The 22,077-nt window shown below is 57.3% G+C and overlaps 1 protein-coding gene across 4 annotated transcripts in view; it reads left to right on the top strand.

The window, feature by feature from the left end:
* The first annotated feature begins 4,284 nt into the window (after positions 1-4,284).
* Positions 4,285-22,077, top strand: part of MARK4 (microtubule affinity regulating kinase 4) — a 46,066-nt gene continuing 28,273 nt past the window's right edge. For 2 of the 4 annotated variants that reach the window (XM_053267611.1, XM_053267612.1), the window contains exon 1: positions 4,286-5,052. In XM_053267611.1, the coding sequence (XP_053123586.1) occupies positions 5,002-5,052 (51 nt within the window). In that variant the 5' untranslated portion in view covers positions 4,286-5,001. Of the gene's footprint in view, positions 5,053-22,077 lie in introns of all 4 variants that reach the window. The other 2 variants (XM_053267610.1, XM_053267609.1) reach the window with 2 other exon arrangements.

Here is a 22,077-nt window from a genome sequence, read left to right as displayed (position 1 = left end):
GGAGCTCCTCGCTCTCTTGCCCATCCTGCCTAGGCCCCAGCATTCATGAGAGCTGCAGGGCCTACAGGCGGGCCAGTCGTCTGGTAGAGCTGCACAGTTAACCCCACACAGCTCTACCTGATGCATGGCCAGCCTGCAGGCAGCCGAGCAGGAGGGAGAGGAGCAAACGGAGCTCTGGGAGGAAGAGGCAGCTGTGCCTCTTTTGCGCCCCCCCCCGGGTTCGTGAGGACAAGCCGCTCCTGGAGGAAGACCTTGTTTGGGGGCTTGTAGCTCCCTCTGGGATGCATAGTCAGGAAGGTGGAGACTCTCAATGTATAGCCAGAGAGAGATCCCTGAAGAGGCTCTGAACTGGAATCCATTGCGAGTGCTGGAACTGAGTGACATGCTTAAGTTGTGACGAAGACAGGAGTGTCTCTGAGCATATGCAGAGCAATTTCCCCTGAAGAATGACTTTCAGACGGGGGGGTGGGGGCTTTACACCCTCTGCCTGGAGTGCGGGCATCTCTGGTGCATTTCGCCTCCCACTTGTTTGAGGTTTCGAGAGGATTCTTCTGTGTAGGTATCCAACGGGTTCTTTTAAAACATGATAAACTGTGCAGAGAGAGGGTGTGTGGGGGGTGTGCGTGTGCATAGGGCAGAGCTCTCGGGGGACAGGATGTCACCATGGGGGCCGTGTGGCATATCCATTCCGCAGAACTCCTGCCGACACACTCTGCCCGCTGCCGGTTTCTGGGTGGCCACCAGGTGGCACCCGGACGCCCCTCGCTTTCTCTGGGTCATCTTCCCGATGAAACAATAGGGGGGGGAGGGATGTCATCTGCCACACACTGGGCAGCCTGTTTCCTCCCCCCGCCCGTCCTTCCAGAACTGAAACCGGGGCGGTCCAAAGGCACAGCCAGGAGAGGTGGCTGGGCCGGAAAGGCATCGGAGCCCAGGGCTGGGCAGGGCAAGGTGGCCGGCGCTGTCGGCAGCTTGCTTTGGGTGCCCGGACTGCCAGCGGGCAGAGCCTGCGTGCCAGCATCCGCCCAGGCGCAGGCAAAGGTGCCTTGGTCTGCATGGCCAGGCAGCCCAGGAGGGTTAATGGGCGGGCGGCTGGGCGATGGGCATTGGTCACAGTGGCAGCCAATGACGAGTGAGCGTGAGGCTGCAAGCCCCCCTTGGCAAGGATTTCGGGTGGGGGGGGAGGGAGGGAGACTGCTGGGTGACAGACAGCCCAGCCTTGTCTCCATGCCACCTTGCAGCCAATCACAGGCCTGTGGGACCAGCTCCCCAGCACTGCAGTGCCTGGCCATTGGCTGCTGTGCTTTGCAGGGTGGGCACCAACCCCCGAGTGCCTGCAGGCGAGGCTGGGTCAGGCTGCCCGGCTGGTGCACTCCAGGCTGGCAGCAGGCAAGAGGCGGGGCACCCTCTGCCGCCCCCCCCCAGCTCCAAAGCATGAAAGGGCCCTGGGCAAGCCAGCCTTCCTTGCCATGCAGCGTGCCCAGGCTTGCTCTGAGAGGGGGGGGCACCTTCCTTGCAGGTGGCCTCTAGGCGGGGAGAGGTCTTTGCCTCCCTCCACCGCGCAGCCCCTGCTGAAAGTCAGGCATGCCAAGGGAGAGCTGATGCCATGGAGTGCAGTGGTCAAGACCCCCAGGCAAGCAGCAGAGAGGCTGCCCCTTTACACGGCTTCTCAGCCATGCACTTACTGGCCGGCCAGGGGTCTCCGCACGTGCGTGTGTGTGTGTGTGTGTGTGTGTGTGTGTGCGCGCGCATGTGCAGTAGACAGAGACTCACACTGGCCCTCCTTGCAGGGGTATTGTAAAGGTTCCTGAGATGGCCTCTATGAAGGACGATTCGAATTGGAAGTGGGGCTCACGGAGGCTTCCTAGACCTCCCACTCTGTCTTAGGACTCTCAGCCACGGGGCCCCAGATGTTGCTGGGCTGCAGCTCCTGGAGGCTGTGCAGCTGGGGCTGATGGGAGCTGTAGTCCCAACAACCTCTGGGGACCCAACAGGCTGGGAAGCTGCGCTTAAAGCTTTGGCACTGGACTCCGAGGCAGGCTGTGACTGGCCCAGCTGCCAGGCCTCTTGACCAAGGGCTGCAGTCCTGGCCAGCTCCGCGTTTGCTAAACTGGCCCTACCCAGCCCCAGCATAGTACGTCCCGCTGGGGGTCTGTCTATGTCTCTTTGTAGGTTGTGAGCCCTTTGGGGACAGGGAGCCATCTCACTTGTTTGTTATTTCTCTGTGTAAACCACTTTGGTTGAAAAGCGGTCTATAAACATTTGTTGTTGTTGTTTGCCGGGCTGGCACAGCCGTGAACTCACAACCACAAGACCAATGAGCCTGTCCAGGGAAATGGGCTGCCCGCCCGAGTCTTCGAAAGGTGGGTCGGCCCTGGGAGAGAAGGGCTCACTTCACACAAGCATTTCAAGGCCTCTGGAAGCATTCTCCTCTCCCACCCACCCCTAAGCCTTGAGGCACAGCCTCTCTAGCCACACATTGCTGCCCTGGAGGACCGAAAAAACGCATGGCCCCCTGCAGGGCTCTCTCGACTAGCTCCTCAGAAGAGCATCAACTCCTATTTGGGTCTTCCAGCTCAGGTTAAAATGCTCATTTGGAGCTGGACTCACGTACAGTAAACCCTTCAGGTCGAGGTGTATTTCCAGCGCTAATCACCCCAGGTGAGGCACCCCGGTGTCCCGCTTGCGAAGTGCTAGGGGCTCAGTAACCCCACCTTCTGAAAGCCCTCCCCACAAATCCCAGATACGGAGGGGCTGTTAGAGATGTGCTCAGAAGCGCTCCATCTTTGTGATTTCTAGGAGCAAAGCCCCGACACCCTGGGAACTGGGATTCTGTCCGGATCAAATTCATGGGGGACAGGTCTATGGATGGCTACTAGTCTGGTGGCTGTGGGCCCCCTCCAGCCTCAGAGGCAGGATGCCTCTCAATCCCAGTGGCAGGGGAGCAGCAGCAGCAGGAGAGAGGGCAGGCACTCACTACCTCTTGCCTGTGGGCTTCTCAGAGGCATCTGGTGGGCCACTGTGTGAAATTGGGTGCTGGACTAGATAGGCTTCCTTGGGCCTGGTCCAGCAGGGCTGTTCTAAGGTTCTTATCCCTGGCTTGGCTCAAACCTTGTAAATTCATCACTGAAATTTGTTTAGAAGTCTTTTGACTGCAGCACCTGCAGGCTGGTGGAACTGGGCAGCCAAACCCCTGAGCTTATGGAATCCGTACTGTGCCTGGCCTGGACGATGCTCACCTAGCCTGTCATCATGTCCCTGCCCAGCTTCAAATGATCCAGAGGAAGCACTTACACAACCAGGCATTCATTTTCTTAAATGATCCCCCTGTTATGATTGATTGCCTTCAACCAGCCAACCCAGGATTACGAGGCTCACCTTAGCCACAACATTGATGTTTCTAGATCCCCTGGGCCAATTGCCACCAATACCTTTCACTCAGATAGACCCCTCTCCTTCCTGGAACCCAGTTATACAGCAACCAGCTGTCACAAAGGCAGTGGCAGGGAGTTCCAAACATTAGCCGTGCCCAGTGCCTAGAAAAGGACCCTTTTTGCTAGCGCTGAGATACCCGCTTGGTTTCAGAGTTTGCTGTGGAGGCTGTGCACGAGCCAAGAGTCTGATGGTTCCCGGTCCTTGAGTTGGCTAAATAGGTTCTTTTTCAAAGAATCCCGCCTGCTCCAGGACATCCATTCTAGAAAGAGAAAGGCTCGGGAGCCCTTCGCCCTAAATCCAGATGTGTGGAAGTGAGCTGCGCTTTCTCAAGGGGAGAGAGCGGGCACTAGTCTGCACACGCACAGTCAGGGGCGCTCTCGTCGCAATATCACCACGACCTGCCTTCCACGAATGGGGATCCCGGCTTGGAACGGGGAGGCGAGCAGCACGAGGCCCCGGGCTGCCAGGGCTCCGCTGCGGCCTTGTTGCTCCCACCCCCACCGTGCTTGGTTCTGGGCTGAATCCCAGCTGTGAGGAAGCGAAGCACTCTGCCCATGCCCCAGGCACCCTTCTGCATGCCCCCCATTGGCCAGGGCATGCTCCAGGGGGGCCCCCCAACCCTTCTTTAAAGGCCTCCGGGGTATTCGCAGAGGTTCCGGAGCGGAGCGGAGCGCCAGCGGGGGCTCGGCTGGGCTCCCCGCCTGCGCCAGGCGGAGCGTTTTGGCGCATGGCGACGGCGCCTTTAAGCCTCTCGGGGGCCGGCGCTTCTCCCACCGCCTCCTGCTCCTCCTCCGGCCCGGCCCTCCTCCTCCTCTTCCTCTCCCCTTCCTCCTCCGCTCGCGCTCTCTCTCCCCAGCCCCTGCTCGCCTCCAGCCTGCCGGCGGGTGCAGCCCAATGGAGCCCTCTCCGCTGGGCGCGGATCTCCAGCCGCGGCAGCCTTAGGTGAACCCCGCCCGGAGAGGGCGCAGCAGCAGCTTTCCACTGCCCGAGGCGGGGCGGGGGGGGGGGGCTGCTGGCGGCGGCGGCGGCTCGGATTGGATTGCAGCAGCAGCCCGCCCGCATCCCGGGCATCCTGGTCCCCCGGCGGCTGCTGCTCATGGGGAGGGGAAGGAAGCGCCTCCTTCTCCTCCTCTGCCCCTTCCTGCCTGCGGGGAGAGCGCCGCCGCCGCCGCCGCCACCACCACCACGGCCGGGCCGGGCTGGAGCGAGCGAGTGAAGCCGACCGGAGGAGCAGCAGCAGCAGCAGCAGCAAAGGAGGGGGGCGAGGACGCCGACTGACCAGTGGCCTCTCCAGCCGCGGTGGCGGTAGCCTGCAGCCCCCGGCCGGGCCCACCTCCAGCCGGGAGGGAGCGGCCGCCCCCCGAGCCCCAGTCCTCCTCCTCTTCCTCGGAGAGCGGCGTCCCCCCGGAGGCCGCCTGCGGCCAGCCCGCTCCCCGGGGCCCTCCCTCCGCCGACGCCCGCCTCTATGAGGCTCCTCTCGGCAGGAGGCAAGGAGGAGGAAGGAAGCCACTGCTGGCCCCCGCCGCCGCCGCCTCCCCGCCGGCAGGGCCCGACTCAGGGAAGAAGATGTCTTTGCGGACCGCGCTGGCGTCTGGCAACGAGCGCAACGCCGAGCCGGTGAGTCGTCCGTCCCGAGCCGCTTGTTTACCGGGGAAACAGGGCGGGGCGTCGGGGGGGGCAGAGCCGAGCCGAGCCGAGCCCCCTCCCCGAGGCTGGCTGGTGTGCTGCTGCTGCTGCCGCCGCCGGGCAGAGAGCAGCAGGCGGCGGCGGCGGCAAGGGCAGGCATCTCCGCTCGCCTTCGGCGCTGCCTCCCTCCGGCCGTGGGAGCCGGCGGGGGCTGCGGGAGGATGGCGGGGGCCGCTCCATCCAGGGGAGAGCGCGAGCGCGCCCCTAGGACCCGAGCCCTTCCGGGATGGGTGGCCCGCCCGGGGCGGCCTTGCGGAGGTGGCTGGCGGCGGCGAGGTGACCCGGCGGCCCTCGGGCCCCTCCCTGCAGCCGAGCGGGAGCGCGGCCCCCAGACCTCCCTCGCCCGCCGCCTCCGCCTGGTGCGGCTCGAGTCGCCCCCCATTGCCAGCCGCATCCTCGCGACGCCCTCTGGGGGGCTGCTTGCCCGGGGGAGGCGGGCAAGGTGGGGCGCAGCCGGTGTGGTGGGCATCGGGGTGCCCCTTTGGCCGGTCGAGTGGTCGGCCGCGCTTGGGGAAGGGCTGCTGGAGGCCAGGAGGAGCAGGGCCGGGCCGCTGCGGCGTGCTGTGTGAGCAGCAGCAGAGACAGGCTGGGCGCCGCGCTTTATGGGTGGGCGGGCGAGCAAGGGGCTGGTCGGAGTCGGGAAGGGGCTGCTGCAGGCAGGCAGGCAGCTCCAGGCTGGCGAGATGCTCTACCCCCCCCCGCGCCCTCTGGCCGAGCCCCACCGAAACACCCGAAGGGAGGGTCTCTCTCTTTCCCTCTCGGAGAGCCGTGACTCTGTGCCGTGACTCTGCTTGATTTGGTTCTGTGCGGCCTTCACCTGCTATGCTGGGGACTGGAGACTGATATGGGGCGGGGGGAAGAACCAGAATGTGGGTTGGCAGGGCTGTTCCGGAAGCAGCCAGTTTTTCTGCTGGGGGTTGTGAACGGCAGGTGGTACCCAGTGCCCTCCTGGAAAGCCTAGTGAAATCCGCTGGCCCACCCCAGCACGGCCAGTACACACAGCACACACACTCCCCGGGTTCCTTCAGCCCTCTGCTTGCCCAGGGCTCAGCCTAGGCCACCACTCACGGAGGCACCCCAAAGGCCGCTGTGGGGAGACTTCCGAGGCTGACGCTTCTGGAGCCCTCGGCTGCTGGGTCTGTTCTGACATGCCCTTCCTCAGGCCTGCAGGATGGATGGGCAGCAAGGTGCACATTGCGTGCAGGAGCCTGGGAACGGAGCCACGGTAACCTCTGCACCTCCCTGCACGCAGCTGAGAGCTGCTCCCACACGCGGGCCCTCCAGATAACTCCAGTGCACAAGTCTTTCCACGCAGGCTTCCCTTCGTAGAGAAGAAAGGCAAAATTCATCTTGAACTGTAGTCATAGGTGTGGAGTATTCTGCGCATCCCTGGCAAAATGGTTGGGCACGGATTCTAAAAAAGGGCCTCCTGAGAGTTCCTGTGTATGTGGGTCTTTTTAAAAGACAGCAAGCCTACAAGCAGGGCTGTAGAGATGAGCATGAACACACATGGGTAGCCTGGAATCGCAGAACCTGGAAGGGAGGGGGCATACTTAATATATACTGATTTTGGAATAAATCCTCTTAGCTTTTGGAATTTGGGGCTGATGGAGGACAATTTGCAAATGGCAGAAGTTGGCTGGATGGGGGAAAGCAGAACTTTGGCACCCAAATCCAAACCCTAGCCCAGCTTACTCAGAAATGAGTCCCACTGGATCCGCCCAGTGATGTTGAACAAGCTGCTTCCTCTCTCTCTGCCTCAGTTACCCAGTCTGCTTGAGAGGGGAAGAGAACAGTGGCCTGCCTCACAGGGCTGTTGTGGGAAGGATTGGGAGGCCTACTAGCCAAGCACACACTGGCTGTAAGTGCTGAGGCTGGTAGCAGTGATAACGTTGAGTCCGTGTGTGCGTCTCAGCATGGGTGCTGGAGGGAGGAAAGGCCCCTTCCCCAGATAATGTGAAATCCCGGCTTCCGGTTGCACCGTGCCACACGTGTTTGTGAGCGGCACTCACCCCAGCTGGTGAGACCAGCTCCTGTTCTAAGCCACACGTGCTCGCACCTTTTGCTGTTGTCCAGGAGGCATTTCCAGACCTCTGGGCCCTACCTGCTTCAGACAGCGGCCCACCCATTGCCAACGCGAAGCCCACAGGCAAGAGCGGAGAGTGAAGAACATCTTTCACCCAAAGCATATTTAACCTTACGGGTTGGATAGCTAGAACACACAGTGGTGACTGCTGTCTTAGGTGGCTTTGTAGAAGAACTGGACGCACAGGTGGAGTCCCGATGACTCGATGGAGCCTCCACGGTCAGAGGTTGTATACCGCTGAGTACAGCTGCAGGAGGGACAAGCGAGAGGGGAGGGCTGTTGCCTTCGGGCCCTGCTTGTGGGCTTCCCAGTGGCGTTTGAGGATGCTGGTCTAAGTTGCTGTTAGTAGCCAGGATAGGAATGGAAGCTTCATGAGACTGTATAGAATCCCTGCGAATACCAAAAGCTAGGGAGGAGATTTATTGCCTCTGAACTCTGTTTAAGGGCTGCCTCTGCTTATGGGCTCATAGGAAGCACCCGACTGTCCACTGTTGGAAACAATGGACTGGGTGGAACCAGTTGGAGCTCTTCTCATGTTCTTCTTCCAGTGTGGTGTAGTGGTTGGCGTGTTGGACTAGGATTGGGGAGACCCAGGTTCAAACCACTGCTCAGCTGTGAAGCTGGCAGAGTGGCCTTGAGTCAGCCAAGATCTCTGAACCTAATCTACCTCACAAGAGTGCTGTGAGGATAAAATTGGGGGAGGGGCATATAGGCCGCCCTTAGGAAAAGTGGGACAAAAATGTGTGAAATAACTAAACAATGTGAGTACTCCCCCGTCTTGCCATCCTGCCTCGATGCCTGTGCTGGTCCCATACTCTCAACCCCTGCAGTGTCTAAATGTCAAGGTGTGTCGATTCAGGGCTCGATTCAAGGTGCTAGTCTTGACCTTAAAAGCTTTCACGACTTGGGGCCGGGGTATCTGTCAGATCGTGTTCAGCCACATGAACATGCCAGGGCCTTCCATTTGGCATTCTGTTCCAGCTCATGGCCTTGCCACTAAAGGATCTCTGACCGTTGGGGACTAGAGACAGGGCCTTTTTGGTTGTGGCCCCTTGACTTTGGAACACCCTCCCGGAAGAGCTTCTCCATGCTTCCTCCCTCAGTGTTTTCAAGAAACAACTGAAGACACTTCTTTTTAGAGAAGCTTTTAAATATCTTCTCCGGTCCTTATATCTGGTAGGTTTCTTTGTGTTTAGCTTCTATCGATAACTTTTCATTTCATTTTTTAAAAAAATTTGTCATTTAATTGTTTTAGCCGGGTCCTTTTAATTTAATTATCATTTTTTATTCTCTATTGTGTCTGTTTGGTGAACGTTGTAAGCTGCCCCAAGCAGTTGTGTGCTGGAGGGGTGGGGTATAAATATTTTAGATCACTAAATAGATGGACACACGCACGGGCCTGAATGTGCCCTCCTGGAGAGCGGCCTGGTGTGCCTCCCGGCCCTTGGGCATGTTGTGTGGTGGCAGCCTCCCTGCAGCACCGAGCGGCCCGACTTCCGTACCGGTTTCCCTGGCCACGGCCCCTTGTCTGCTGGCTGTGCAGCCGCCTCCTCCTCCTCCTCCTCCTCCTCCTCCGTGGCGGGCTGTCTTGAGGGATGAGGTGTCCGGGCAGGGCTGCTTCCTGGCCTGCCTCTGCCACCCTCCTCTGTTGTTGTGCTGATCTTCTGGCATTCAAGTCCATCACCTTTCGGGTGGTTTCCAAGGAGAGCAGGATGTGTCACTCCGGCAGGAAGCGGCTGGTGAGCGCAGACCTCCTCCTCGGGTGCCCTTGTCCTGCTGCTGGGCCTTTGGGTGCTTTCGTGGGACAGACCCCCGCCTGCTGGGCCCGTTTCGGATCTCTGTGAGGCCTTGCGCAGGGCAGCACCCGCGACGCCCTGCCTGGAAGGGACACGGCTGGGACCCTCCTGTGCTTGGAAGAAAGAACGTGAGTCCCTGAAATGGGCAGGTCCTGTTCCTTGCCATGCCCTTTGCCTAGCAAGAGGCCCTTCCGGGTCCAGACGTGTGGCCTTCAGGGGCTGGACGGGCCGGCATGGTCTTGGAGGGTGGTGGTCTGAGTTTTGCGCGGGGCTCTCCATCGGGCAGGAAGCCAAGTTGCGCACGGATCTTTCCACCTTAACGTTGCCTCTCCTGACCAGCCAGGAGGAGCCTTCTAAATACTAACGGAGAGCGAACTTTCCTTTTCTTGGGGCGGCTGGTCTGTTCAAGGGCATCCTGCCGGAGTTGTGAATGCACTCCATGGCCCTTGGGTGCTCCCCCTCTGCGATCTGGTGGCGTGAAACCTTCCGGCCTACCGTAAAGGAGGGTTGTGAAGGCTGCCAAGATGTCTGGGAAGCACCCTGACATTCTCTCCCAAAGCCCCAGGTGCAGCTGACTGGCCCAGGCTCGCTGCTCTGGCCTCCTGCCTGTCCCGAGGTGTGTGCGCCTGCTGCATCGCGCTTCATGCCCAGCCTGATGTTTCCACTTGTGGTGATGGGGGTGCGTTTGCAAGGAAGAGGGCCATGCCCCGGAGGAGGGGGGCTGCCTCGCTGGGCGGGGAAGAGGCTTGCTCAGCAGAGGAGCAATGTCTGGCGGGCTCTCTGGGTGCTGTGAAGGGCAGGAGTGGCCCTTGGGCCTCCGGGAACCTGCTTGGCTTCTGCGCCGCCGTCAGGTTTGGCTGCATTCCCTCCATGGAGGGTAACCTAGGAGGCAGTGGGTGGGGGGGAGGGATCAGTGGCTGGGGGCAGGGGGGGGGGCTTTGGCAGAGGTGCTGCCCGCCGGCCCTCTTGATTGGAGACACGGTTCTCAGGCCCCCAGATGTTGTGGGACTTGAGCTCCCTTCACCCCCACCCCGGGACAGTGGCTGAGGGCCATCGTGGCTGGGGGTGATGGGACCTGTAGTCCCTTAATAGCCGAGGACCTGAGAACCCCTGGATCCAGAGCGGCTTGGCCCTCCCACCTGCTCTGCTGCTCTCCTCTTTTCGGTCCAGCTCTTGGCACCGCAGGGACACCACCTCGCGTGGAAATCCCTGTTGCGTTTCCTTCCTTCCATGGCACTGTCTGCTACCACTTGCTCCAATGATTTTCTTTTTAACACCACCTTAATATTTTGAGGTTGCAATTAATATTTTTGTGCCCTGCTTTGAGCTTTGGGGAAAGGGGCTTCTAAATTTTCTGAAATAAGGAATGTGTGGGTCCCACCCCACTCCCCACCCCCTTGCATGCAGCTCCCGCCCCCCACCCCAGTGCCTGACACCGGCCAAAGCGCTTCCCTTTGCTTCCCGCCTGGGCTGCCTTTCCGAGCATGGAGCATTTGTGTCCCGATGCATTATTGATGGGCTTTGAGAGGGGTGGGGTGGGGGGGGGGGCCTGTGTTCGTCACTCCCTCTCCCCCTCCCCCTCCCCTGCCCTGTGCTAGCCAGCCTGACAGGCGGCTCTCCCTGGCATCCCACAATGCACTGTGGCATTCCTGAATCGCCTCCCGTGGGAACAGAAAGCGAGCTTTTCAGAAAGGCCAGGCCATGACAGGCAGCATATTGCCAGCTCTCCCCCGCCAGCCAGCCAGCCCCACCCCCCGGAGGCAGGAAAATCCATACGTGCCGGCACGCTCCCCCCTGCAAGAGAAGCTGCGCTCTGGGCCCCCATCTCCGGCCCGGGGTCTCTGCCCACCCTTTGCTGAGGCCAGATTCCTGGGCGTTGTACCCCGGGAGACCCGGGGCTCTCCCAGGATGCCCTGCTGCTGGCCGTCTCCTTCAGTTCATGCCTGCACCTGTTGCTCAGTGGGCGGGGGGGGGGGGTGAGGTGGGGAGAGGAAGGTGGTTGGGGGTCGTCTGAGCAGATGGGGGCAATGCACACCATGGGCAGGGAAGCTGGCCTAGATCGTGCTGGGGGCAGGGGGGTGCCCACGTGCGCACGCAGACATTACTTTGCCAAAAGGCAACAACCGCCAAGGAAACGGGAGGCTGCTGCTGCTGCTGCAGTCAGAACTGGCTGTTGCCTGTGCTGAGATTGGGGGAGTCCACACGTGCTCAGGAGTGAGGCAGGTGGCTTGAATGGAACCTCCATGTTCAGAGGCAGTGTGCTGCAGGCATTTTAGAGGGCTTTGGAGGATGGCACAGAAGGAGCATCAAGGACCACCTGAAGAGTTGCCCACCACCAAGTGACTTGCTGGGAGGAAAAATGGATTCGCAGCCAGCATGGTGCAGTGGATTGTGTCCGTGAGCCCTGGGTTCAAAATCTGTTCAGCCATGGAACTTGCTGGGGATGTCTCCCTTTCAGGGTTCTTGTGAAGGTGGAATAAGAGAGCTCCTCCGAGAAAGGAATGGATACAGATGGGATAAATAGATATGTGCACTTAATTATAATAATTATAATTATAATTATAATTATATCGTTATTACCCTTAAGAGTGCAATCAAGTGTTCAAATAATATTCTTTAATAACTTGGGGTCAGTTGTCCTACCCAGCCCCAGCCCAGCATCTGTGGCGAGCATCTTCCGGGCCGCCTCTTTGGATTGTAAAGGGAACCTTCTTCTTCTTTTTCTTTCAGTGTAAACTTCATTGGGAATGTTTGTATAAATGTATTGAATTTAAAAAAAAATCAGAAGCGAAATTCCCTTTTCTTAAGGGAGTAGAATAGTGGCCTTTAAGCCTGACATCCTCACCTCTGCCCTCCCCCCCCAGTAACTGTCTTATCAGCTACTTCACCACCCCCACCCGCAAAACCTCCTTTGCCTCCAGGCTCAAAGCACAGGGTGTCAGAAGTCATCAAGGCCGGCTGTTCTCACTGAAGAAAACTAACAGAATGGTCACACTGAGCTGTTCTAGGGGCCTTGGGAGTTGCCTTCCGCCCTTGGTCCTTCTAGCTCAGGATTGTCGACCCAGACTGGCAGCGGCTTCTCCCAGGTTGCAGGCTGCAGGAATCTCTCCCAGTCCTATCTCGTTGGAGATGCTGCCACCAGGGAGGGAGCTTGGGACCTTCGGCATGCAAGCAGGCAGGTGCTCTCCCACTGAGCTATGACCCCCTCTTAAAGTGCTCACATGTAGTCTCCCATTCAAATGCCAACCAGGGCAGACCCTGCTTAGCAAAGGGGACCGTCCATGCTTGCTGCCACCAGACTAGCTCTCCTCCCACTGGCCTGGGTGCTTATCCCCCCCAGAACACCTTCACTGCCCCTGCCGTGGGAAGGAAGGAGGGCTCTGCAGCACTCTCTCTCGTTCTCACCTCTTGAGCAGAGCACGATGCCCTCCCTGGGTTTGCAGCAGAGGAACCAGGAGGCCTGTGGAGCCCTGGGGGGGCTGGTTGGCTTTACGAAACTCCCTGTTATGGGGGGGGCTTCACATGGGGCAGACCTGCCCGGGCGGCTCTAGCCATAGGCAGCATTCCTCTCCCTCCCCAGAAGCAGCCAGCTCCTGCAGATGGAGGGTCAAGGGGGCCCTTCATGCCTTCCAGACCGGCGTGGGCCCCAGGCGGACCCCTCCTTCGACAGTGCAGGTGCATGGATTTGACCCCTCCAGTGCCACCACATTGGGGGCTGCAGGTTGGTAGCAGAGGGTATGATCTGCATGCAGAAGGCCCCCAGCGGAGTCCTCGGTGACCTCACCGAACATGCCAGCAGGCGATGGGAAAGGGCCTCTTGCTGGACCTCCGAGAGCTGCTGCCAGTCAGAGTAGACGGCACTAGGCTAGATGGGCTCAAACCTGCAGTTCCCAGATGATGATGGACTACAGCTCCCTTCATTCCCATGGGATGGGAGTTGTAGTCCCACCGCCTCTGCGAGCTCACAGACTAGTTCCCAGAATGCAGAAGATCCTGGGCTCCATCCCCTGTGAAAGGACCTCCGTCAGCACAGCTGGGCAAGGCCCTCCCCGTGAGGCCCTCGAGAGCTGCTGCCAGTCAGGGCAGACAATCCTTCGTTGGGTGGGCCAGGGGTCGGACTTGGTAGACAGCAGCGTTGCCTGTTCGGCCTCAAAACCACCCTAGTCTTGCCGTATGGTTGCCCAGTGGGGGGGGGGCTTCGTGCTGAGAGGAGGCCGGCGGCTGTGGTGGTCTGGCTCCAGGGCTCCTCCGGCAGCCTCCCCAATGAGCCCAGGGCCCGCTCTTTCGGGCAGGAGGAGGCTTGGGGCTGCCCTCCTCCTGGGCTGAGCAGCAGCTGCTGCCTACCGGCTCCCAGGAGGCCCAGCAAGCGGCTTGGAAAGCAGGTGCGCCTGTGAACTGGGGCGGAGGGAGGGGTCCGGGGGGGGAATGTCACCCTGCCAGTCGCCCAGGGAACAGAAGCCAGCCCGCCCGCCCAGCGTGGGGTGAGCCCGAGAGGATTGCAGCAGCAGCAGCTGTGGAAGCCGCTGGGCCTCTGGAGTCCCCCGGCAGCATCCGGGAGGACCCGCTCGTGGGGTGCCTGGCGAGGTGGCCTGCATGATGGGGAAGCTGGCCTCCCCAGTGGCTCTGTGTGGCACCCCTTGCCTGGCCCTGCGGCCTGCACCTCGGATCCCGACAGAAAGCCTGGCTGGCTTGGACAAAAATGGTCCTGCCTAGTCTGGCATCCAGTGTCCTGCAGAGTCCAACCAGGTGCCACCAAGAAGCCCACAAGCAGGCTGCAGAGACAGCAGCCCTCCCCTAGCATTGCTCCCCAGCGACCAGCATTCAGTGGTATACTGCTTCTGAACATGGAGGTTCCATTTAGCTCTCATGTCTGATAGTTGCTGCCACCATCTCTCATCCTCCACAGATTTATTTCATGCTCTTTTGGAGTAATCTCAGCCAGTGGCCATTGTCACATCTTGTAGCAGTGAGTTCCATAAGCTAATCACATGCCATGTCAAGGAGGACTCTGTTTTGCCTGTCTCGCATGTCCTGCCTGTTGGCGACCATGAAGTCTAGCATAATGGGGGCGGGGGAGCTGCCGTCTCCTCCTTCCTGTTCTCTGCCACTTGTGGTGGCTGGAGGCGCTCTCGTCCTGGCCCCCGCCACGCTTCCATCTGGATACAGCTGAGAGAATATGGGAGGGAAACTGGTGCTGGGCTCTTGCCTTGCCTGAATGTGGCAAATGCCGACTTCCATCCTCTGGCAGCCAGAGCATCCCTCCACACCCAGCTCACAGACTCTCCCTGCACCAGCGCCCTCATCTTCGCTGACACAGGAGACAGGGCCACTTGGCATCTCACCCCCCAGAGGGGAGGAACTGGGATACTCTTTGCGCTTCCGACAGGTGTGAGACCCACAGGCTCACCCCCTCCCTCGTGGCTTGAGAGCTGGAGGGAAAGGCCTGGCCCGTGCAAGGGCTTTTGGGGGTTTTCTTTTGACTTCCGGCGTGCCTTCCTTTACTTCCAGTTTCAACCTCCTTCCCTCCCCATTCCTTGTGCAACCCTTGTTTTCTTAATAACGTTCATGTCCTTAGAAGTGGCTTCGGTCTGAATGAAAAGGTTCTGGAGGGTGACTTGCAAAACGCTTCCTCGTGTGCCTCATAAGGCCATTCTAAGCCTGGCCAGTGGCTTTAGATCAGTCTCCAACTGGTGGCAGCCTACCTCGAAGGAGCGGTGTGCTCCTAGATTTGGGGTCAGAGCCATCTCCCTACTGAGGGCAGATCCCAGGAAAGCCTAGACTTGTCACAGCTGCCCAACATATGTGCTCGACGGTTTATCCCTCTCCTCACCAAAACATAACACTTGAGATGGCTAGTTGCTTATCATAAAAGCAATCAGCATCAAACCAGTCAATACGGCAAGGCAGCATGTCTGAATCCGGCAACGCGACAGCCAATAAGAACCATCCGGCCCAGGGATCCTGCCATTCCAGAGGCAGCAGCTGACCCCCGGCCCTTGCATGCAGCGCTTAAATGCCTGAGCAAAGGGGGAGCCTGTTTACCTGGCGCCTGCCTGGTTCACAGGTCTGGGGAGGCTGTTCTGGAGAAGAGCCCCAGCCAGGAGCCGGGTCCTGCTTGCTTTTGGGGGAGAGGGGGCAGCCTGGGGCTCCAGAGGCAGCACCCTCCCTTTGCTCCTGCCGATGGAGTGGCCGGGTCCTGCAGCAGGCCTGGCGTGTCCTCTCTGCTGCACACGAAGAAAGCGGCTTCTGAGGCAGAAAAAAGCACCTCCTGGCGCTTCTGCTTGGGCCACTCCAGGGAGAAATGGGGCAGAAAAGTGTCCCTTTGTGTGCGGAGGCCTTGGGGTGGGCAGGGGGGCCTCTCGACACCCCCTGGGGTGCCACACGCAGGCGGCAGCGCCTGTCTCTTCCCAGTGCCCATCCTTGCAGCTATGGGGAGGGGGCTACTTGGCCGCCTGCTGGCTGCCCCACTCTTTCCTCCCTCCCCAGCACCGCAGGTTTCCTTTGCACAGATTCAGCCGCTTCCTGCCTTGACTGGGAGTGTTCTTTCCAAGAGGGCCTCTCCAACCTTGGTCCCCAGCTGCTGTGGCACTACAGCTCCCATCATCCCCAGCTACAGTGACCTTTGGAGGTGATGGGAGTTGTAGTGCCACAGCAGCTAAAGACCCAAAGTGGGGTACCCCGCTGTAGGTTTCCTCTGTGGGTTTTCATACTGTTTTTATGTGATTTTGATGCTTTGTGGCTGCTGCTTTGTTCGCCTGCTCTGTGATGTGTTGCTAGCTGCGTTGGCCCTCTGTTTAGCAAGGCAGAGCACAGATGCATAGAACACATACATGTTCTGAAGATCAGGCCTTAAGAATCCGGATGAGACAGAGTTTGGGCGTGAATCTCAAACAGGAGCCAAACTTCTGTCCCAGCACTGCTTGGATTTCTCCTCCAAGCAATAGTGGCTCGTCCTGATGAGCAATGGGGCGGAGGGGGGGGAGAAGGTGCAGCTGCCTCTGCTTCCCAGCAGCAACAGTGCGGATGCTCCCCTCTTGCCTGCAGGTGGGTCGCCAGGCTCTCCGGTGGGGCAGGAAAGAGGGGAGCAACCTGAGCAGCTTCTGGGAAGCAGAGGCAGCTGTGCCTCCTTGGCCGCCCCCCTGCCTTGTTGGGAGGGGCCGCTACTGCCTCCCAGGGTCCGGGCTGCGTCTATCCAGGCCCTTCTAAGCCACAACCACAACAGCTTTTAAGTTTCCCAAAGTACCGAGAGGTAGCCGGGTGTAACGTTTGGGAGCGAAGGATCGCTGCCAGTTGAGTCGGAGTGGGGCTCTTAACTTGAGAACAGAAGAACAGCCCTGCTGGATCAGGCCCAGGGAGGCCCATCTAGCGCAGCATCCTGTTTCCCACCAGAGGCCTCTGAGAAGCCCGCAGGCAAGAGGTGATGAGAACAGGCCCCCTCTCGAGAGGCATCGTGCCTCTGAGGCTGGAGGTGGCCCACAGCCGCCAGACTAGTAGCCGTGGATAGGCCTGTCCTCCGTGGATTTGCCTAAGCCCCTTTTATAGCCATCCAAGCTAGTGGCCATTACCGTGGCCGAGAATTCAATAGATTAATTACGCTCTGTGTGGAAAAAGTACTTCCTTTGGTCGGTTCTAAATTTCCCAGCCTCCCGTTTCATGGGGTGACCCCTGATCCTAGTGTGGCGAGAGAGGGAGGGAAATGCCTCTCTGTCCACCCTCTCTGCTCCCTGCATTTGTATCTGTGTGATGCATCGCCCTTGCTAAACTTTGGAGATCTCCTTGAGCTTGTGGAGCGGTTTGGGGTGGGAAGATGCCAAGGCTGGTGATTCAGCAAAGGAGGTGATCACCCAGCGGGAGAAGCGCTCGGCTGCAGGGGAGGTGGCCCCTGGGAGCGACCCGCGTGTTCCTCTGGCCTTGCTCTCTTTGTGCTCTGATGCCGCCAGGAGAGGACAGACCTGCTCGTGGCAGAATCAGCAGGTCATCCCGACTGGAAGGCTGATCTCCCTCACCTTTTTCCTTTGCTGGGGGGTGAACAACATTACAAGCAATTCAGGCCGGGGTGCTGTGGGGCGGGGGGTGGTGGTGGTGTCTCACCCGATTTAAAAAGTCCTAGTTGATTTATCAAATATTTCTAACTAATTGGTTGTATCTGCATACATTTCCATATGATTTAAGCAGTCATGAAGGGGAAAATCTTTGTTTTTAGGTGTTTTGTGTATCGGTCATAGCAGGTGCCGTTTTTGAAGAGTGTTCAACTTTTGTTGAAAAGCAGCCTATAAATATTTGTCATTTGATTAGTTAGCAGAGGAGTCATGGTCCTCCTGGGGGACGGGGGAATGAGATGGCTTCCTCGGCCACCTGCAGTTTTTAGAAGTGCTTGTGTACTAAAATGCATTGACTTAAAAAATGTGGTGCCAAAGTCACTGGAGGTTGCTTTTTCCGTCGATTTAAAATAAGCCAGATCTCTATTTTGTAGGAAAAATGCTGCTTTGCAGTGTGTCATAAACAGCCAGATTCCTAAAGTAACAGTGTCTCTCTCTCTCTGTGTTTATCACTCTGATTTATTGCGGGGGGGGGGATTGTTAACTGTCCTGGAAAAAGTAATATTAACGGGTGAGCTAGAAACTCATGGCATGGTGGGGGAAACTGGGCTTGCTAAGATCTCTGCCTGGCTGCTGTGGACGGTGGGTGCAGAATCGAGTTCCCTCCCAGACTGGCATAAATAGGCAGGCAGGGAAGGCGGTGCGGAGCATTTCAGGAGTGGAACCCGAGACCCACAAGCGCCTCCAGTCCCCTGATGCTCAGGCAGGCACTGGGAGGTGACCTGGAAACATTTGCCAGCAGGAGCCAAGCCATGGAGCTCAGTACGAAGCCGAAGCCGCTGCAAGAACAGGGCCACGACTAGCAGGCTTCCTTCCCGATGGGCATAGGGTTGCCAGTGGTTTTTTTGCTAGCCTTGCTCCTATGCCTTTAGCAGAAGGTGCAGCCAGTTTAGCAAGTGAAGCTTCTCCTGTTGCCTTCCCAGGAAAAGTCTCTTCTGCTTAATGGCTGCAACAGTTCCTGGTCGGGCCCTGGATACCTGAGGGGCCACCTGCTTCCAAGGGCTTCTGGCCGCCCAAGAAGATTGTCAGAGGGGCCTTTGCTCTGTGTGTGCCGACAACATTGTCGTGCACACGGGGCAGGGCCTTCTCTGTTGTTGCTCCCAGGCTCTGGAATGCCCTCCCAGTTCATGTTCTCTCTCTAGCCTCTGTGGCTGCTTTTAAAAAACAACTCAGCTGTTTTATTTACTCAGGCTTCTACCTCTTAGAGGTTGCCAGGTTTTCTCAGCTTTCTTGCTTCTGTGTATTTTTTAATTGGTTTTGTTTTGTTTTGTTTTTGTTTTTGTTTTTTGGTGTGTGTGTGTGTGTGTGTGTGTGGTTTTTTAAGGTGATTTTAAGGTTTAAGGCAAGAGAGACGTTTGCCTGAGGGCTCAGGTCTAGGGAACGCTATCGTGAGCAGCTTTGCAAGACCTCAGGTCTGAAGTGCCTGCTGGGGTCTAGCTAAGTTTCAGGGGGTGATTGTCCTGGATCTTACGGACAGGATCGTGACCACTTTGCACAACCTCCTCACCAAAGCTAAGTAGAGGGATTCTTTAAAGGAATCCAGAGAGAGAGGGGGGGGCATCCTCTTCCCCCTTTTACCTCTGGCTCTCTCTTCTCCTCTTCTTCTGCGCTCTCTCTTGTGTTTATATTTGTAAGCCCCTCGGGGCAGTGCCCGCTGCTCTTATACTTTGTAAAGGGCCCTGTGCATGTGGGTGACTGTATGTGAAAGGCCGTTTGTCAAGAGTAATAAGTTGGGTCCCCTCTTGGGTTTAAAGCACAGCCACATGAACCCTCCGAAGATGTTCGCTTTTATAAAAGGAAACGCTTGGAATGGTGGTGGAAATGAACTCGGCTGTTAATCTGCCCTTTGGCTCTGCGGTCAGGACAAGGGGCTGAAGATGGTGGGCTGCAGAGTTTCCGTCTCCCTCTGAGATTTCCAGTAGGAGGGGCTTAGCAACATCGGAAGATGCCATATACCGAGCCAGACCCCTGGTCCAGCTAGCTCAGTATTGTCTACACAGACTGGCAGCGGCTTCTCCAAGGCTGCAAGCAGGAGGTCTCTCTCTCTCTCAGCCCCATTTTGGAGATGCTGCCAGGGAGGGAACTTGGAACCTTCTGCATGCAAGGTGCTCTTCCCAGGGAGGCCCCATCCCTTAAGGGGCACAGTGCCCACACATGTGGTCTCCCTTTCAAATGCAAACCAGGGGGACCCTGCTTAGCAAAGGGGGCAACTAAGTCTTGCTACCACAAGACCAGCTCTCCCAGGGCTGGGCGGCCATGCTGCTCTTTGGCCCAATCCGGATCCTGGGTCCCGGCGCTCTGCTCCATCAGGGTCCTGATAGGTCTCTTCCGTCCTGGGCCTGGCTGGAGCCCAGCTTTAATAAGCGCCCTTTCGCCTCTCCCAAAGCCTCCCTCTGAAGGGACCTGGGGCCCGCCTTGACTCTTTCCTGTGAACAGCTGCTGTTTTGTTGCTGGGCCGGCTCCACCCCAGGAGTGGCTGCATTACAGGTTGGTTTTCATACCAACCCACTGCTTTTTGCAAACCAATTTTAGGAAAGTAGGCCCAGACTCATAACTGGTTTGTGTAGATTTTATCGTTGTCGTCAGGCTGAGTCAAAAGGAACAACCCAGCCAGTTGGCAGCTCTGGTGGGTGGCAGTGGAGACGGGGCTTGTTCCTGGCTGCTTGGCTCCCCACCCCACCCCTCATAGCTGCCATCTACTGAGTCAGACCCTTGGTCCACCTAGCTCAGTAGTGTCTACACGGACTGGCAGCAGCTCTCCAAGATTTCAGGCGTGCAGAGCAGAGGTTCTGCCACTGAACTCCAGCCCCATCGCTCAAAAAAAGAGACACCAATGGCCAGTACAGTTCCAAGCCCCATACAAGGGACCGATTCTGACCTTTTGAAGCCCTAAATAGCCTCCTTAAGACAAGGAGGCATCCTGAGCGGGGGCGGGAGGCCTCCTTGTCTTAAGGAGGCTATTATTAGACCACTTTTGAAGAAAGCTACACTGGATCCCTCAGAGTTAGCTAATTACAGACCTCTTCCTAACCTTGCATGGTTGGGCACGATGATTGAGCGGATGGTGGCCTCTCAGCTCCAGGCAGTTTTGGATGGTGCAGATTATCTAGACCCGTTTCAAACTGGCTTCCATGTGGGCTGTGGGGTTGAGACTGCCTTGGCCAGCCGGACGGATGATCTCCAACTGGCTATCGGCAGAGGGAGTGTGACTCTGCGGATCCTTTTGGATCTCTCTGCGGCTTTCGATACCGTCAATCATGGTATCCTTCTGGACCGCCTGAGGGAGGTGGGATTGGGCGGCACTGTCTTACAGTGGTTCTGCTCCTACCTCTCTGGCAGATTCACTTGGAGACTGTTGTTCTGCAAAGCGAGAACTAAAGTGTGGAGTTCCACAAGGCTCCATACTGTCTCCTTTGCTACTTAACATCTACATGAAACCGCTGGGAGAGATCATCCGGAGATTTGGTGCTGGGTGTTACCAATATGCTGATGACACCCAGATCTACTTTTCCGTGTTGACCTCATCAGGAAATGGCATATCTTTCCTAAATGCCTGCCTGGAGGCAGTAATGGGCTGGATGAGGGATAACAAATTGAAGTTGAATCCAAATAAAAAGAGGTACTGACTGTGGGGGGCCAGGACCCGAGAGATGGTTTAGATATACCTGTTCTGGATGGGGTTACACACCCCCTGAAAGATCAGGTACGTAGCTTGGGAGTACTCCTGGACCCAAAGCTCTCCCTGGTTTCTCAGGTTGAGGTGGTGGCCAGGAGACTTTTTTATCAGCTTCGGTTGATATGTCAGCTACATCCATTTCTAGAGGTGAAAGACCTTAAAACAGTGGTACATATGCTGGTAACCTCCAGGCTTGACTACTGTAATGCGCTCTACATGGGGCTGCCTTTGTACATAGTCTGGAAACTACAATTGGTACAGAATGCAGCAGCCAGATTGGTCTCTGGGACAACACGAAAAGACCACATAACACCGGTTCTAAAAGAACTGCACTGGCTGCCAATATGTTTCCGGGTGAAATACAAAGGTTATTATCTATAAAGCCCTGAACGGCTTCGATCCAGGCTATTTGAGAGAGCGCCTCCTTTGTCATGAACGCTGCTGCCTGTTACAATCTTCTGGAGAGGTCCGGTTACGGTTGCCACTGTTCTCTCAGGCTTCTAATTAGAATTAATTTAATAATTTTAAAAACTTGTTTTAATAATTTTATTGTTTTTATTGTCATGTATTTTAATTTTTGACTTTTAAATATTTTTAATTTTGTTCACTGCCTAGAGATTTATATTTCAGGCGTTATAAAAATATGAGTGATAGATAGATAAATCGAATGAATGAATGAATGAATGAATGAATGAATTGTTTGGGAAATGGGCCTTCTGCACACACTTCCTCTTTCTTTTCCTCTAGCACATATTTGTTTTTGTTTCTTTTCATTATTTTCATTTATATCCTTCTCTTCCTCCAAGGAGCCCAGAGCGGTGTACATGGTTATGTTTATCCTCACAACAACCCTGCGAGGTAGGTTAGGCTGAGAGAGAAATGATTGGCCCTGAGTCACCCAGTGAGTTGCATGGCTGAAAAGGTTTAGAACCTAGTCTAACCACTAGCCACCTTAAGTGGCGCAGCGGGGAAATGCTTGACTAACAAGCAGAAGGTTGCCGGTTTGAATCCCCGCTGGTATGTTTCCCAGAAATGCCTCTATCGGGCAATAGCGCTATAGGAAGATGCTGAGAGGCATCCTCTCAGACTGCGCGGGAGATGGCCATGGTCAGCCCCTCCAAAGACAGCCACAGGGCTCTGTGGGCGCCAGGAGTTGAAATTGACTTGACGGCACACTTGACTCGACTCTCACCGCTACACCATGCTGGCCCCTGCTCCAAGGTTGTCCTCAGAGGGTGCGTCTCTGGGTGGGTTTTCCTACCTTCCTCTGGGGTGAGGAGTGGGGAAAGGGCCTTTTCA

Source organism: Hemicordylus capensis, chromosome 7 (assembly GCF_027244095.1).
Source record: "Hemicordylus capensis ecotype Gifberg chromosome 7, rHemCap1.1.pri, whole genome shotgun sequence".
NCBI lineage: Eukaryota > Metazoa > Chordata > Lepidosauria > Squamata > Cordylidae > Hemicordylus > Hemicordylus capensis.
Note: the sequence above shows the minus strand (reverse complement) of the source record. Positions and strands in the feature narration are given on the sequence as shown.